The 13,867-nt window shown below is 32.2% G+C and overlaps 1 protein-coding gene across 19 annotated transcripts in view; it reads right to left on the bottom strand.

Annotated features, from left to right (window-relative positions):
• Nucleotides 1–1,217: 1,217 nt before the first annotated feature.
• LOC129926757 (peptidyl-glycine alpha-amidating monooxygenase B-like) overlaps nucleotides 1,218–13,867 on the bottom strand; it is a 73,627-nt gene continuing 60,977 nt past the window's right edge. For 16 of the 19 annotated variants that reach the window (XM_056032590.1, XM_056032588.1, XM_056032591.1 and 13 more), the window contains 25 exons: nucleotides 13,670–13,744; nucleotides 13,513–13,563; nucleotides 12,801–12,841; nucleotides 11,748–12,032; nucleotides 11,531–11,592; nucleotides 11,047–11,101; nucleotides 10,828–10,918; nucleotides 10,545–10,630; nucleotides 9,531–9,604; nucleotides 9,370–9,420; nucleotides 9,203–9,255; nucleotides 8,653–8,876; nucleotides 8,439–8,497; nucleotides 8,104–8,158; nucleotides 7,366–7,456; nucleotides 7,128–7,213; nucleotides 6,931–7,019; nucleotides 6,696–6,747; nucleotides 6,529–6,596; nucleotides 5,903–5,986; nucleotides 5,569–5,642; nucleotides 5,242–5,382; nucleotides 4,980–5,057; nucleotides 4,636–4,824; nucleotides 1,218–3,489 (listed from right to left, as the gene is read on the bottom strand). In XM_056032590.1, coding sequence (XP_055888565.1) covers nucleotides 7,374–7,456; nucleotides 8,104–8,158; nucleotides 8,439–8,497; nucleotides 8,653–8,876; nucleotides 9,203–9,255; nucleotides 9,370–9,420; nucleotides 9,531–9,604; nucleotides 10,545–10,630; nucleotides 10,828–10,918; nucleotides 11,047–11,101; nucleotides 11,531–11,592; nucleotides 11,748–11,772 — 918 coding nt within the window. In that variant the 5' untranslated portion in view covers nucleotides 11,773–12,032; nucleotides 12,801–12,841; nucleotides 13,513–13,563; nucleotides 13,670–13,744 and the 3' untranslated portion in view covers nucleotides 1,218–3,489; nucleotides 4,636–4,824; nucleotides 4,980–5,057; ... (6 more) ...; nucleotides 7,128–7,213; nucleotides 7,366–7,373. The remainder of the gene's footprint in view (nucleotides 3,490–4,635; nucleotides 4,825–4,979; nucleotides 5,058–5,241; nucleotides 5,383–5,568; nucleotides 5,643–5,902; nucleotides 5,987–6,528; nucleotides 6,597–6,695; nucleotides 6,748–6,930; nucleotides 7,020–7,127; nucleotides 7,214–7,365; nucleotides 7,457–8,103; nucleotides 8,159–8,438; nucleotides 8,498–8,652; nucleotides 8,877–9,202; nucleotides 9,256–9,369; nucleotides 9,421–9,530; nucleotides 9,605–10,544; nucleotides 10,631–10,827; nucleotides 10,919–11,046; nucleotides 11,102–11,530; nucleotides 11,593–11,747; nucleotides 12,033–12,800; nucleotides 12,842–13,512; nucleotides 13,564–13,669; nucleotides 13,745–13,867) is intronic. The other 3 variants (XM_056032603.1, XM_056032601.1, XM_056032597.1) reach the window with 3 other exon arrangements.

The raw sequence follows: 13,867 nt of genomic DNA, 5'->3' as shown, positions 1-13,867 counted from the left end.
GGACAATTTCTTTGTGCTCCCTTCAGTGCCTCTCGACTTTCGACCCATAAAAAATGTTTTGGATCTGCCTTTGAGCTGCTTACAAAATTAGTGCTGAATGTAAAGAAAGGATCCTGTTTTGAACATTTCGATTTCAGCAATGCCCATTGTCCTTTTCTTTTTAAAGCTATATTATAGGCAGCATTACTTAGGGAATTTAGGTGCCCTTACTACCAAGGCATCAGCATGCCTACTTTTCAATGTTTACCTGCAAGTGTTTTATATGCTTGTGAGTCTTGGACGCTGACTGCAGAGCTAGAGAGGAGGATCCTAGCAATGGAATTGAGCTGCTACAGAAGGATCCTAGGTATCACATTTAAAACCGCATCACAAAGATATTAGAGGCAGGGCTACTGCAGCGATTAGACCCCATGATGACCTGCTATCATAAAAAAACTTGAGCTAAAAATCTATGGCCATATTACAAAGTCTTCGAGGCTCGCTAAGACCTTCCTTCAGGGAACAGTACCAGGAAAAAGAAGAGGCAGACAGAAAGCGATGGAAAGATAAAGTACATAAAAGAATGGATGGCCCTGCCATTGAAAGAGGTTCTAAGGTAAAAGACTAGTGGAATGGAGAAAGATGGTGAACAAATCTTGCATGGTGCCCCAATGGTCCAACAGACTAAGGGATAGGTAAAGAGTTTTTTCAGCAGCAGGTATCAAAACTCTCATGTTTCAAATTGACTTAAATCTCTTTACATGTTTTACAACTAAGAAATGAAAATGAAGATTTATCATTCCTTTTTGTAAAATAAATCACAAAAAATACTTGATATTTGTCTGCATTTAAAGATTCCTTGCTTTGTGGTTCAAATATTTAATTGGTAAAATGAGAATATTACTTTCTCATTATGATGTAGGTATGAAATTTCAAAACATAAGTCCACTCAGGTCTAAGAGCTATTTGATCTTGATTATTCACACTGCACTGTCAACATAACCTACCCTGACATTCATTAACTATTAACCAGGTATTAATTTCTTAACCTCAAGAGAAGCATGGTATTATTTTTTTTTTAAAGCTAAATGATCAAGTTTTGTTTTATCTCAAGATTAGCTTTAATAAAGTCAGTCTGAGGGAACTTAAATTGTGTCTAAGCAGGTATGATTGACAGTTTCATAATGGTGGATCTATTCAAGTCTGGTCATCTATTTAAGAAAAATGAAACAACATAATGAGTTTAATATTTTGTATTTTATTCTCTATACCCATAACTGTTACATATGATCCCTTACAATACATCAAACATGTCCACGTTTTCTATGCTACTAACATTTGAGAAACAAATGACATCACTATTTTGAAAGTCATTGTTAGTCCCATTTTATTTCAGAGATTAAATATACATTGACTCTGCACCAGGTGTTTTTAGCAATGAACTTGTAAACATGTTTCTTGAATCTTAGCCACATTAAAATCAAATTAAGCATTATGCTCAGTCATTAAATAAAACATTATGTAGCACTGTCAGATGTTGATTGCAATTAAGAACATACACAATAAAAAAAGAGCAAAGTAAAAATGAAATGCTCTAAATGTGGTTAGTTTAAAAAATCTATAAATTTCTATTATGACTGGGATACTTTTTAGATTTCTAGCACTCCATAAAACACTCTAAGTGCAAGGTGGAGTACAATGGAAGTCAATGAAGGATGAGAAATGTTTACCAACAGCATAGAACCAATGTCTTGCATACCCCACCAACAAGAGACAATGTTGATATAGATATCACAAAACAACATCAACATATTAAGACAAACACTAACACACAAAAATGTTTTACATGTTTCGGATGTTCCTTCAGAGTTGAAGATAGTTTACTTCCTAGTCCAAACCTCCCGCAGGACAACGGGGGATGGGAGCGGGCAGGATTTGAACCCTCGACCATCGATAAATCCGAACGACAGTCCAGCGAGCAAACCGCACGACCAGGCAGCCATCCACAAATATTATGTGAGTACATGACATCAATAAAGTAGTACAAATATTTTGAACTTTCAAAGACTAGGTGATCATTCACTTTTGATTTCATTTTTCACAACAGACAAGTTGAATTTTTTTTTGTGTCAAAAACAAAATTGTTAAATGTCTCCACCAGATAAAAAAAAAAAAAAATTGATAAACCTTCAACAGCCTAAAAAATATAAGTAAAAAATAAAGGCTAGGGCTTAATGAAACTGTACATAAGTAAGTTTTGAAGTACTAATACAATACTTTAGGGGGACCATCACCAGTTGAAACAAATATCAAACCCATTTAATCTTACATTCTGATTAGTATAAGCAAATAGTATTTGAAAGAGATTAATAGAACTGCTTTAAAAAGTTAAGTTATTGACACAGTGCAGCATAGAAATCAAGAACAAAAGACTAAAGCAAAGGCAGACAATGGATTGATGCACTGAACTAGCAGTAAACAGCTTGTTTATCAATGTTTTTGATTTATTTAAAATTTTAGTTTGAATTCCAAAACTCTGCCTTTAAAGTCTAGCTGTGTCTACCATGCTATCATTTCCTCTGAGTGTCTATAAATCTTTGCAGAAGTAACATCAAATGGGTTTGAGTATAAATATAACTATTACAAGGAAAAAAATTCTGATCAACAGATTTAACTTGTGCTAATTTAAAACAAAAATTGGTTCAAATATATAAAGATCACACAAAAAATGATTAAGTTGTAATTTCACACAAACAGTGTATAATCAAAAAAAAAAATTTTTTTTAAACTTTTATCACAGCCCTTGAGCTGAAACTAAAATATTCAAACAGCAGATCATTTCCAGAAAGAAATCAAAAAATTACATAAATTAAATGCAGTTGCCAAAGATCAGGTGGAATATTTCATGATACAAATGATTTTAATAAAAAAAAGACATTAGTTCTTAGTACATGTATGTAAATACATAAATACATAAGTAAGAACTAAAAAAATGTGGGTTGAAATCTACATATGTATGCACTAGAACTTAATACCCTAAACATGTAGAAAATAAAAACAAAAACAACTCATAACATAACAAAAAGATTGTATGTCATAAATATAAATATCTGATAACCTCTTAAAATGTAATCAATTCATCTGAGGTGAAACAACAGTCAACAATCTTTAATTGAAATGATTTTCAGTTTCTGTGTTAAATTAAAATTATGTGATGCATTCAAAAGTTGCTAACATAAATAATTCTATTCAATATAACTGTAACTAAATTTTAAAAAAATACAATTTTTTTCATTCATAACATTTTTACTTTGTAAAAGTTGAAAAAGAATAAATAAATAAAACATAACTTTGATAAATTATGATACAATGAAAGAGAGAGAGATTAGCTATTTGTAGTTAAACCAAGCTGAGTTTTGTTGTCACATGAAATAGAACCTTACATCTGGTACATTCCACATTTCCAACAAATCTCAAAAGCAGGACCATTCACAGCATACAGTAAACCTCCTATAGAACAAAAAATGAGCTGTTTGACAATGCAGCAAACTACTGACCAAAATCTACAATAAAATATTGATGGTGCTATTGTAACATTTTTCTTTGTTTACAACATAATGAAGAAACAGTAGAAACATAGTTTGAACTTTATAAAACGCTGATAAGGGGAAAAACCTACCAAGCTAAGCACATTTATATAACCTAATTTATTTAGCTTAAAATCTTTATTTTGCTTTTTTTTTTAAGTTCTGGATGTTCCTTCAGAACTAAACATAACTATGTTCTAACCCAAACCTCCTGCAGGATAACAGGGGATGGCAGTGTTCAAACTCAAAACAATCCTGATGAGTTCGAAGTGCATACCACAAAATGTGGCTATTGAATACAATTCATATGGTATCTGGTTTTATAGTTTTATATCTAGTGGTATAGTTAGTGGAAAGAGTATTTGAGCTTTATATAAATGTCACAGTCTTAGCTGACATTGCATGATCTAAAGTTCACGTCATGTTAAGAGTTTAAAAGACACGTGGAATTCCTGATGTAGAAAACAGGAAGTAGAATGAATAAAGTTGACTTTGAAGTCAGTCAGTGAAGTCAAGCAGACAATTGAAGTCAAGTTAGAAGTCAAGTGTTATTCTTTGGACCGGGTGGTCAAGTAATATTTTAGTCCGGGATGGACAGTAGCGACTTAGAAAAGTCTGTAGTAATTTCAGTTAGAAAGTAACTTGTGGGCAGTTGTTGCCAGTGGTCTTTTGAGACATGTATTAGTTAATCTATATTTCTACACAGTGTTGCCCGCTGAGATGCGGACGTGATTTGTTGTTAACGTATTGGATACTTTTGATACCGCTGCTATGCGGATAGGATTGTTATTATTTCTTGACTTGTAGCACTAACAAGGAGTGCAGTATATTATTATTATTTTTGTAAAATAAACTTCATGTTGTCTGCTGAACGGACTTGAGTCAGTCGTATAGTGTTTGTCTTGTCACGTGTCTAGAGTACTTCAGGAAGTAAGAACTCAGTATTACATCATTCAACGTTCATTGACAATAAAATAAACAAAGCTAATCTAGCTGTTCATATACAAAGCACAGATAATGAACAGAAGGTAACCAAACCTATTTCTACAGACACATAGCCCATACATACCATGTGCAGGACAATATTCTAAAGCGAACAGTCGTGGACCAAATTCTGGGCGTTTGATGACCTGCTTGAAATTTCCATCCAGATCAAAACATTGTATGCGATTATTCTCTCTGTCAGCCACACAAACCAAATGACGCTCCTCTGACACAGTGATGCTATGAGGGATGTCAAATGTCACAACAGGAGGAGCTAAAGACAAAAGAGTTTTTAAAATTGTTATAACAAAACATGACTTGAGAATTAGGCACATCAAACTAAGAACTCATTTTAAATTGTTATCATGAAACATGACTTGAAAATCATGCCCATCAAACTAAGAATCAGATATATATTTAGGAAGTTACCTGCCACCAAACTGAACATTTCTTTTCCCAAAGGACATCAAAAAAGTTCCATCTTTCAGAACTCTGCTATTACAGTACCTGTTGTACAAAAAGTAGGTTTGTAATAAAACAATCAAGATTTTTTTTTATTTTTGCATAATTCAAAATACAAATGTAAAATATATTTTTTTAATGCCTAATTAGTATCAATGGACTCATTTATTTAAAGCAATATTTGCTGACACAATATATAATAACAATTAATTGCAAAGCCTAGTATTACCCATCAGATACAAAAAAACTCTCCAGACATAAGAACAGCTACATCAGTAGGTTTACAAAAAAGATTTGTATCTTCACCATGCTGGAACTTCTGTCCTAGTGTCATTTTTGGTTCAGTCTGACCTGGTGATGTTTTAAAAACCTAAAGAGAAACAAAATTATATTAATCACAATTTGAAAAGGTCACCAAGTAATTTTTTTTAGTTTCCCATGACAATGGTTTCAATTAAAACTAACTGCAAGAAATAGTTAATTTTTACAAACTATTACAAATTTACAGGGACACATTGAATGAAGTATTTAGATAAGTGAATGGACTAGTACTGACCTGTGGCCACTGAGGGTGTCTTTTGTCAATCTCATGGTAGGATCCATTATATTGGTAGCCTGCGATGTCTCGGCCTAACAAAATATGACAGTTAAACAAGAACAAGTATATTTAGAATTGTCATTTTAAAGATAACAAAATTTGACATGACTAAAAAAACTTAACACCATTGTGTCATTAGTACACACTGAAAACCTAAACCATGGGAATGTATTGTACACTAAAAACCAAGATATTCTCCTCTAAAACCATGGGCACATATTTTACACTAAAATCATAACTATATTTTTGCCTAAACTATTTATATTAGACTAAAAAACAAAGATATTCTCACCTAAACCATGTCATGTGGCTTGTAGGCAAATGGAAAAATACTTTTTTCTTTTGAAAATCTACAGCCCGACATCCACAGGGAAGGCTGTTAATAAATTTAATACAAATGTTACAGCCTTTTTTTCTATAAAAAATCTTAAATATTATTAAATTATTATTAAATATTTAAAAAAAAGAATAAAAGTTAACTGCAGGTCTCTGAGGGTTAAATGTTAACTGTAGGTCTCTTGTCATTTACTGTGGAGAACTGTGGGTAATTGTAATTGACTGAGTAAAGTAATTGTTGGGTCAAGGTTGTTTGAACTTCAACCATGTGGATAGCCTTGTAGAAATGTCAAAAATGACTAACAGAGCCTAAGAAATGGTATAAAACAGTGATCCTTCACTTTTATTTTTCAGCCGGGGGGGGGGGGGGGGGGGGGGGAGGAGGAGGAGGGAGGGAGGATTTACATTTCTTACAGAGGCTGATTAGCCTAAAAAATGGCATAAAACAATGATGAAGAACATTTCTGAGTCTTGTTTAATGCTGATATTCTACATTATGGGAGAAGTTTAAAGTGACCAGATAAAACCATGCCACTAGCGAGATATATTGATAGAGACACAACAAACTAGGCTTGTACTTACAGGAATGTCCTTGAGGTATCGTAAACGATGCAGATGCCAAGAAAAAAACTCCTGCAACATATGGCTGCCTGTGAAAACACAAAATGAAGTTTACAGCCAAGTTAGCTCTAAAAAAAAGTTCTAATTACAACAGCCTATAATTAATTATTTTTATCAGATTGACTTACTTTTTGTGTGTGACATAAATCTTCAAACCTGAGTGGTCTTCATCTTCAGCATCTGTTCAATTAATAAGAAAGACATTTTGGTTTTTGTTTTCAGTTATTTAACTAAGAAACAGAGAGTTGATAAAATCTCTTTACACCAAACAAAACAGTATAACTATACAAAATAAAAAGTATAGACAATACATGTTACAAAGTTTTCTATAGTGAAGTATATGGTTACATTCTCTTTCCTCACCAGTAAATATCCTAGCATAGTGAACTTGCAGTACTAATGTTTAGTAATGTTTTTAATGAATGTTATGTTGCCAAATCTCAAACCAACATCTAAGATAATACAAAGAACATTAAGTAACCAAAAAAAGTTTCAATTGAATGTATTTCTCTCAATACCAATAACTAATAATTAAAATAACAATGAGTTTATTAATGTACCTTTAGGCAAGATAGTTGGAGGAGCATTTTTAGCCCGAGCAAATAAAATCACAGGATGACTATTCTTGCACATTGAAGGACAGTTCCTAAAAGAAACATTTTAAAAAATCTTAATGAATAATGAACAGATATAACAGAACACCATTTCACCACCGTATCACAACCAATACACCACTACACCAACACACTACAATGACTATCCTTGCATTACCTATCATGCACAAATGAAAATATTTACCAAACTGGCTACTGATAATAGGCTTCACTTTCACATCCATACAACAGCATGTGATGAGCTCTGTTGGCATCAGCTACAGCTTCAAACTTATCTGAAATAAAAAGCACCAAACTCATAACAGTAACTACAGAGTTCCCAGAGTTAAAATAGGTCTTCAAAACTAACTTGAGGTATCAGCAAAAAAAAGGCCTATGACATAATGTACATAAGATCCTATATTAAGTATATACTTGTTTCAATTTTCGCTAAGAAAGATGTTTCCATTATACTTAAAAAAATAAGCTAGCAGTAGGTTTTGTCTGGACAAACAGCAACTTCAGGGCAAGCGATGATTTAAGCTCTTTACTATACAGAATACCAATAAATGTTTGTAAGAGAAGTTTTATCTTCTTGTTGAAGAAATGGGAATGATGGGGAGAAGGCTGGCTTCAGAGCAAAGATAAAAACTTAGGCACCCAAAAGTTAATGCAAAACAAGGAAAAAAGAAACATATACTTTGAACTCTATTTCAACAACAAATCAGACTTTATGCCTTCATCAATAATAAAAGTCAATTGCTTTCATCATGATTTTTTTTTAAATAACATTTTCTGTACTTAATAACCTTTCAGTCACTTGTTTGCTGTATTGCTTGACATACAATTTAGCCTATATTGTACTATATTAAATTAGTGAAATCTTCTAAAGAATAGAGAGAGGCTATGTTTATCATAAAAAAAATGTGGATTATACACTCACAAATATATGATTCCAAATCCTGTGCATGGTAAGCTGTGCATAAATAAGAATCCGGCTGAAAACACAATAAAGATTTTGTAGAAATATTTGTTTATTTATAAAGGCAGAAACTAAAAGTATGAAAATAGAAACTAAATTTGTTAAGATATTCAACTATTTCTCATTTGTTGACAACTCCTAACTCAGTTGTGAAATTACACATTTTGATTTCCTTATTCAATTTCTTAGTACTTAAGAGAAATATGACTAAATTGATCCAAAAGGTTATTAAAATAGAATCCTTGTAAGCATCTTCACTCTCTTCTTATGTCCATGAACAATTACAAAGAGTTTACCTTTCTAGGGCTTGCTCCCAGCATCAATATCTTTAATATCTGTGTGTCTTCAAAGTCAGCTACAGATAAAAAAGAATCAGAAATAGTGAACAACATTTTAAAATTTGCTCTGTTCATGTACAACACAAGCCAACAAACAATAGACTGAAAACATTACAAGACTATGCAATCTTATTGGAAATATTGTGTTTAAAGCTTTTGAGAAAAAATTTACCATTGGCTTCACCTGGATGATTCATGCCAGCATGATTATGGGATCCTATAGCTGCTTCTTCAAGGGCTGGATTGGGTGGAAGAGTAACGCTGACATCAATGGTAAAGTTTTTTCCAGTCAGCTGTGTAAGTTCATTGAAAGCACATTCTCCTGATGGGTCAGCCACAAAACTGTCTGTGTAGAACATGATGTAATAATTGCACATCTCATCAATGCCTGTTGACCTGCATCAGAAACTATCATCAGTAAGTGAACAATGCTAAATTGGTTTAATTGAAATAAATTAATCTTTCTTATGTTTAAAGTTAATATTAGAGATGAAGTTGTTCAACAAATATATTTTTCTTTACTTTTTTTTTTTAGTCAATTTTGTTTCTTTCTCCAATTGTTTATTAGGTGTCCATATTACAGATGAATGTTTTATTTAAAAAAAAAAATATGTTGCTGATGACAGAATTTGTAAACAGAAATCACATTTCAGCAATTTTGACTACTTTTAGTTAGTTTGTTTCAATTTTAGAGTTAAAAGCTAAACCTTCAAGAAACTCACCCAACACCAACAGGATGATCCATCAAGCTTGAGTTATAAGTGCATCTAACAGCCTGGAACATAAGTTACATTTCAAATTTAGACAAAAAATACCATAAGAGCTTTAATAATAATTCAGAAAAAGAAAAGCTGACATTACAGTTGGTAAATATTTATATCAGACTTACTAAAGCATCTCCTGGTTTGACTTCAATTACTTCCTTCACTGGATAGAAGGCCTTTAGATTTATTTCATATCATAAACATGTGGCACTTTAAGTGTAAGTTTGTATGAGATCATATAATGTTAGAATAATTTAATATCAAATATGGTAACTTTAAGACTTACTTGTGGCCATTGTGGATTTCCTTTACCGATTTCATGATACGTTCCATTGTATTGATAACCAGTTATGGCTGTACCTGAAGAACATTACAATTAATAACAATTAGAAGAGATATGATAAAATCTTAGACATTACAAAGAGATATTTTAAGACAGTGTTTTGTGTAAAGTTTAAGTCCAGAGTGATCTGCAGGTTCTGAGTCTGAAATATATTGAGTAATCTTCTCATTTCAACAATAGTATGCCTAACTCAAATTCTTCACAGATAAATCCCTCTGACCTGTCATCGTGTGATGATGATAATATAGAAGGACTACTGAGAGCTTATATCTGAGTTTCAGCATGCTTGTAATGTTCTTAGCCTAACATAGTTCTTGACAGGTCATTAACCTATTGTTAAACCTTTCCAGCTGGTTTTCACCAATTGCATTTATGCTTAGTACATGCCTCAGTGGCATAAACAAAAGAATGCATGTCTTGAATGCCACATTAAAAGTGTCTGTCTCAGGTATTTGTGCAAGACTCTGGAAATAAAATGGCAAGGCACAGTCACCAACACAAAAGTGCCAAGAAGAAAAAATACTAAAATGGTTTATCAAAGATCTTAGAATATTATGTAATCATTTTAAATTGTCAGCTTGCTGAAGAGAAATATAGCGTTTTTACAAAAATTATTTTGAAATTTATTTTATGCAGGTTTTTAAAAATGGACCATTACCAGGCTCTTTTAAGTCCATTTACTGTCAAAAACATAAGCAAAGATCCTATCTGAAAATCAATTTCAGGTACATAGAAAAAGATATCTAGGTTATAGTATTAAATTTTTAAAAAGTGTTACATATTGATGGGGTGAGAGGATATTAACATTTAATAACAAGTTCAGAAATGCAATTCCACCATCAATTAACAAGTGAATTGCTCAAACAGAAGTCTTCACTCATCACTGAATTTTGAAAAAACTTGTTTCTTTCTAGTCAGTTTGTTAAGCTTAAAACATGTCAACTGTTTATTTGTTACCTTTAGGCATAACTGTTGGAGGAGCATTCTTAGCCCAGGCAAACATTATTGTAGGCTGACCATTTTTACACATTGGTGGACAGTTCCTGAAAGAGAAAAAGTATAATTCTAATACAGCAAAAGCTGGAGGCCATTCTTATTTATTTTTAGCTACAAACTAGAAGGTCAAGCACTTTGTCACAAATAAAATATATTAATTATCTAGAATCATTTTATTACTATTTGAATTTTATTTAAAAAAAACAACAACTTTACCATTAAAAAATTAAAGCTTCTTACTTACCAGATGCTGTCTGTAGAAAAAGGTTCACCATCACATCCATACAGCAACATGTGGTGTGCAGTGGCAGCATTGGCCAGAGCTTCAAATTTATCTGATTAGCAAGATAATTGAATACCATTAAATATATTACATGATTTTTTTTTTAAATTAACTATTCAGTGTATGTCATATACACCACTGTAACTATAGTTTAGTCAACAAGACTTGTAGATGACTTACAAATATAAAGCTCCTCTTCTAGAACTGGATAGGTTGTACATAGATAGGTGTCAGGCTACAGGACAAGAGAAACAACATCATCTCACAAACACATTAATTGACTAGATTACTGACACACTTGTATTAATAATTTTTCATGGCTAGGTAGGACTTCATTGTTTATTTATTAAATACATTTATGTTTAAGCAAGTTTAATAAAAAATATTAATTAATATAACCCAATACTTTTATGATGAGAAATGTTCAGATGCTACTGTAATAAGTCTTTTAATTTAAACTTCAATATCTTGATTAAGAAAAAAATGTTTTCCAAAGTTAGCCCATGTTTTAAAAATTTGGTTTTGGATAAAGAATTGTTTAGAAATAACACAGGACTGAATATAAAAAATACCAGCAACCATCACAATATTTTCTTAGTACATCTAAAACTTGAATGTCAGCTTGTGGGATAAGCTTTTTTCTTTATATTTCATAAACACTTACTGTATTAGGCTTAGCACCAGGCATCAATATGTCTTGAGTTTTTGTGTCTTGGTACAAGTTCTCTGGAAAGTGACAGTGTATTCAATATATCACTTGTAATACAAATAAATGATGATTCTAATTGCTCAAGAAAAAAATCTATTTACAACAAAACAAAATTAAGGTTTAACAATGCAAAACAATTAATTGAATCGCTTCTATATGCTACAAAACTAACCATTGGCTTTATCTGGATGATTCATGCCAGAATGGTGGTGAGATCCTATGGCTGCTTCTTCAAGTGCTGGATTTGGTGGAAGTGGAACGCTGACATCTTTGGGAAAGTTATCTCCTGTCAGTTGTAGAAGTTCATTAGTGCCTTCTTCTTCTTCTTCTAGCCAGCTTTATTGCTGCTGAGCTGTGAGCTCTTTTGCAGGTGCCACATAGCCATGAAGGATTAGCCACAGAGCTGTTCGTGTCGAACATAATATAAAAATTGCACATCTCATCATTTCCTGTAGACCTGCAAAAGGATATATTTATTGTCAATAAGAATTTTAAATAGTTGGGTTTATTTAGTTTGCTTCTAATTATGGTATACAAACTACAATTTCAATAGTACTTATTAGTACCTTAAATTAATGATGATGACTGGAAAGAACAATTTACAAGAGGATCAGAAAAAATAAGGTCATGTGGCACATTTTTTTAATGAGTGAAGGAACTTAATGGTCTGTCAATCATTAGATTCATACAAATGCTACAGTCAAGTCCCTTACTAAGTTGTATATTTTCTGAGGACTAATTCTTTTAAGTTTTTCCTACATAAAAATGTAGTGCCTTTCAGACCTTGTGGTCTATAGGGCAGATGATGTAAAGGTCATCTGTTTCTGTGGCCTCTGGTTAACGATGGTGTTATGTGGCAAGTATAATGAAAACCGCCTTTATTTTTCCCCAACTAACAACAGGTATCCATTAAAGCTGGTTGCCCAAAGATCACAACATTAAAAATTCCAGTCTTCACCAGAAGTCAAACCTAGGATTCCCTGGTGCGGAAGTCAAGCACTTTATCACTCAGCCACCCTGCTGCCCCCTCTTTAGTTGTAAACCATAAATTAATGATGATGACTGGAAAGAATCCTTTCATGACTTGTTAAACACAGTATAATACATTTAAAAAGAATGAATAATAAAATAATTATTGAACTAATGGTTAAATTATTATCAGCACACATATTTAGAAAATAAATACAAATGAGGTGAAAATACAATACAAAGTCAATACACTAACCCAACACCCATTGAACTTGAGTTATAAGTACATCTAGCAGCCTACATAGGAAGTGAAAACAAAAAAGAAATTAGCAAATAAATATCACACATTTGTTTACCTATGAAAGAATGTGATGTCTTGGGAATAGCAATCATATTTTTTTATTTGATCATTCAATGTAAAAAAAAACACCAAAAATCATTAAAATGTGCAGTGCCTTAAAGTGTATACTCTCTAAAGAGATGGAATAGGTTGCCTAAAACAGTCATGAAAACCAATCACTTAGTATACAAGAAATAAAAAACTAGTTAAAGACATTGCTTAGTGAACTTTTCTTATAAAAATTCTTTAAAAAAAAACAATCTTACTTTTACCAATTTTCTAGAGAATGAATGTGATGTAATTTCTTAAATGATTAGGTCCAACAATTCAATTTTCAACAAATAAAAAAAACACATTAACTGAAAATTTCATTATCTTATCTTATATAATACAGACGTTACTTCAAAAAAGAAGATGATTACGTCCTACGCGTCATGCATTTAGTTATGCTTATTAACCAATGACTTAAATTCTGCTAAGTCACTGGTTTTCCTGGCTAGCTCAGGCAACCCATTCCATGTTCTAATAGCACTAGGGAAGAAGGAGTATTTGTACAAATTTGTCCTAGCATTATAGAATAATGAATGTATAACAAAAAATAAATGTAGTAGGAATTCTAAAAACATACCAAAGCATCTCCAGGTTTGACTTCAATAATATCTTTCACTGGGCAAAAAGCCTATACAAAGGATATAATAGACAGTGCTCGATATTGTCTTGAAAATATTGCTTAGTCTTTACATATAATTTCTTAATGTTAATATAATATTGTCAAGCTAACTCACTTGTGGCCATTGTGGATTTCCTTTGCCAATCTTATGATAAGAACCATTGTGTTGGTTAACCAGTGATGACTCGACCTGGAACAATAGTTAGGGTGGAAGAGAACTGAAAGGCACAAGGCTGTTACCTAGATCTAGTTTGAAGACCCTAATCCATTTTCTAGTTAGTGTGTGAGACATGAGGAAGTGAAGGAAGTGAAA

This window comes from Biomphalaria glabrata, chromosome 6, assembly GCF_947242115.1.
Source record: "Biomphalaria glabrata chromosome 6, xgBioGlab47.1, whole genome shotgun sequence".
NCBI lineage: Eukaryota > Metazoa > Mollusca > Gastropoda > Planorbidae > Biomphalaria > Biomphalaria glabrata.
This window is presented reverse-complemented; position numbering and strand designations above follow the sequence as displayed.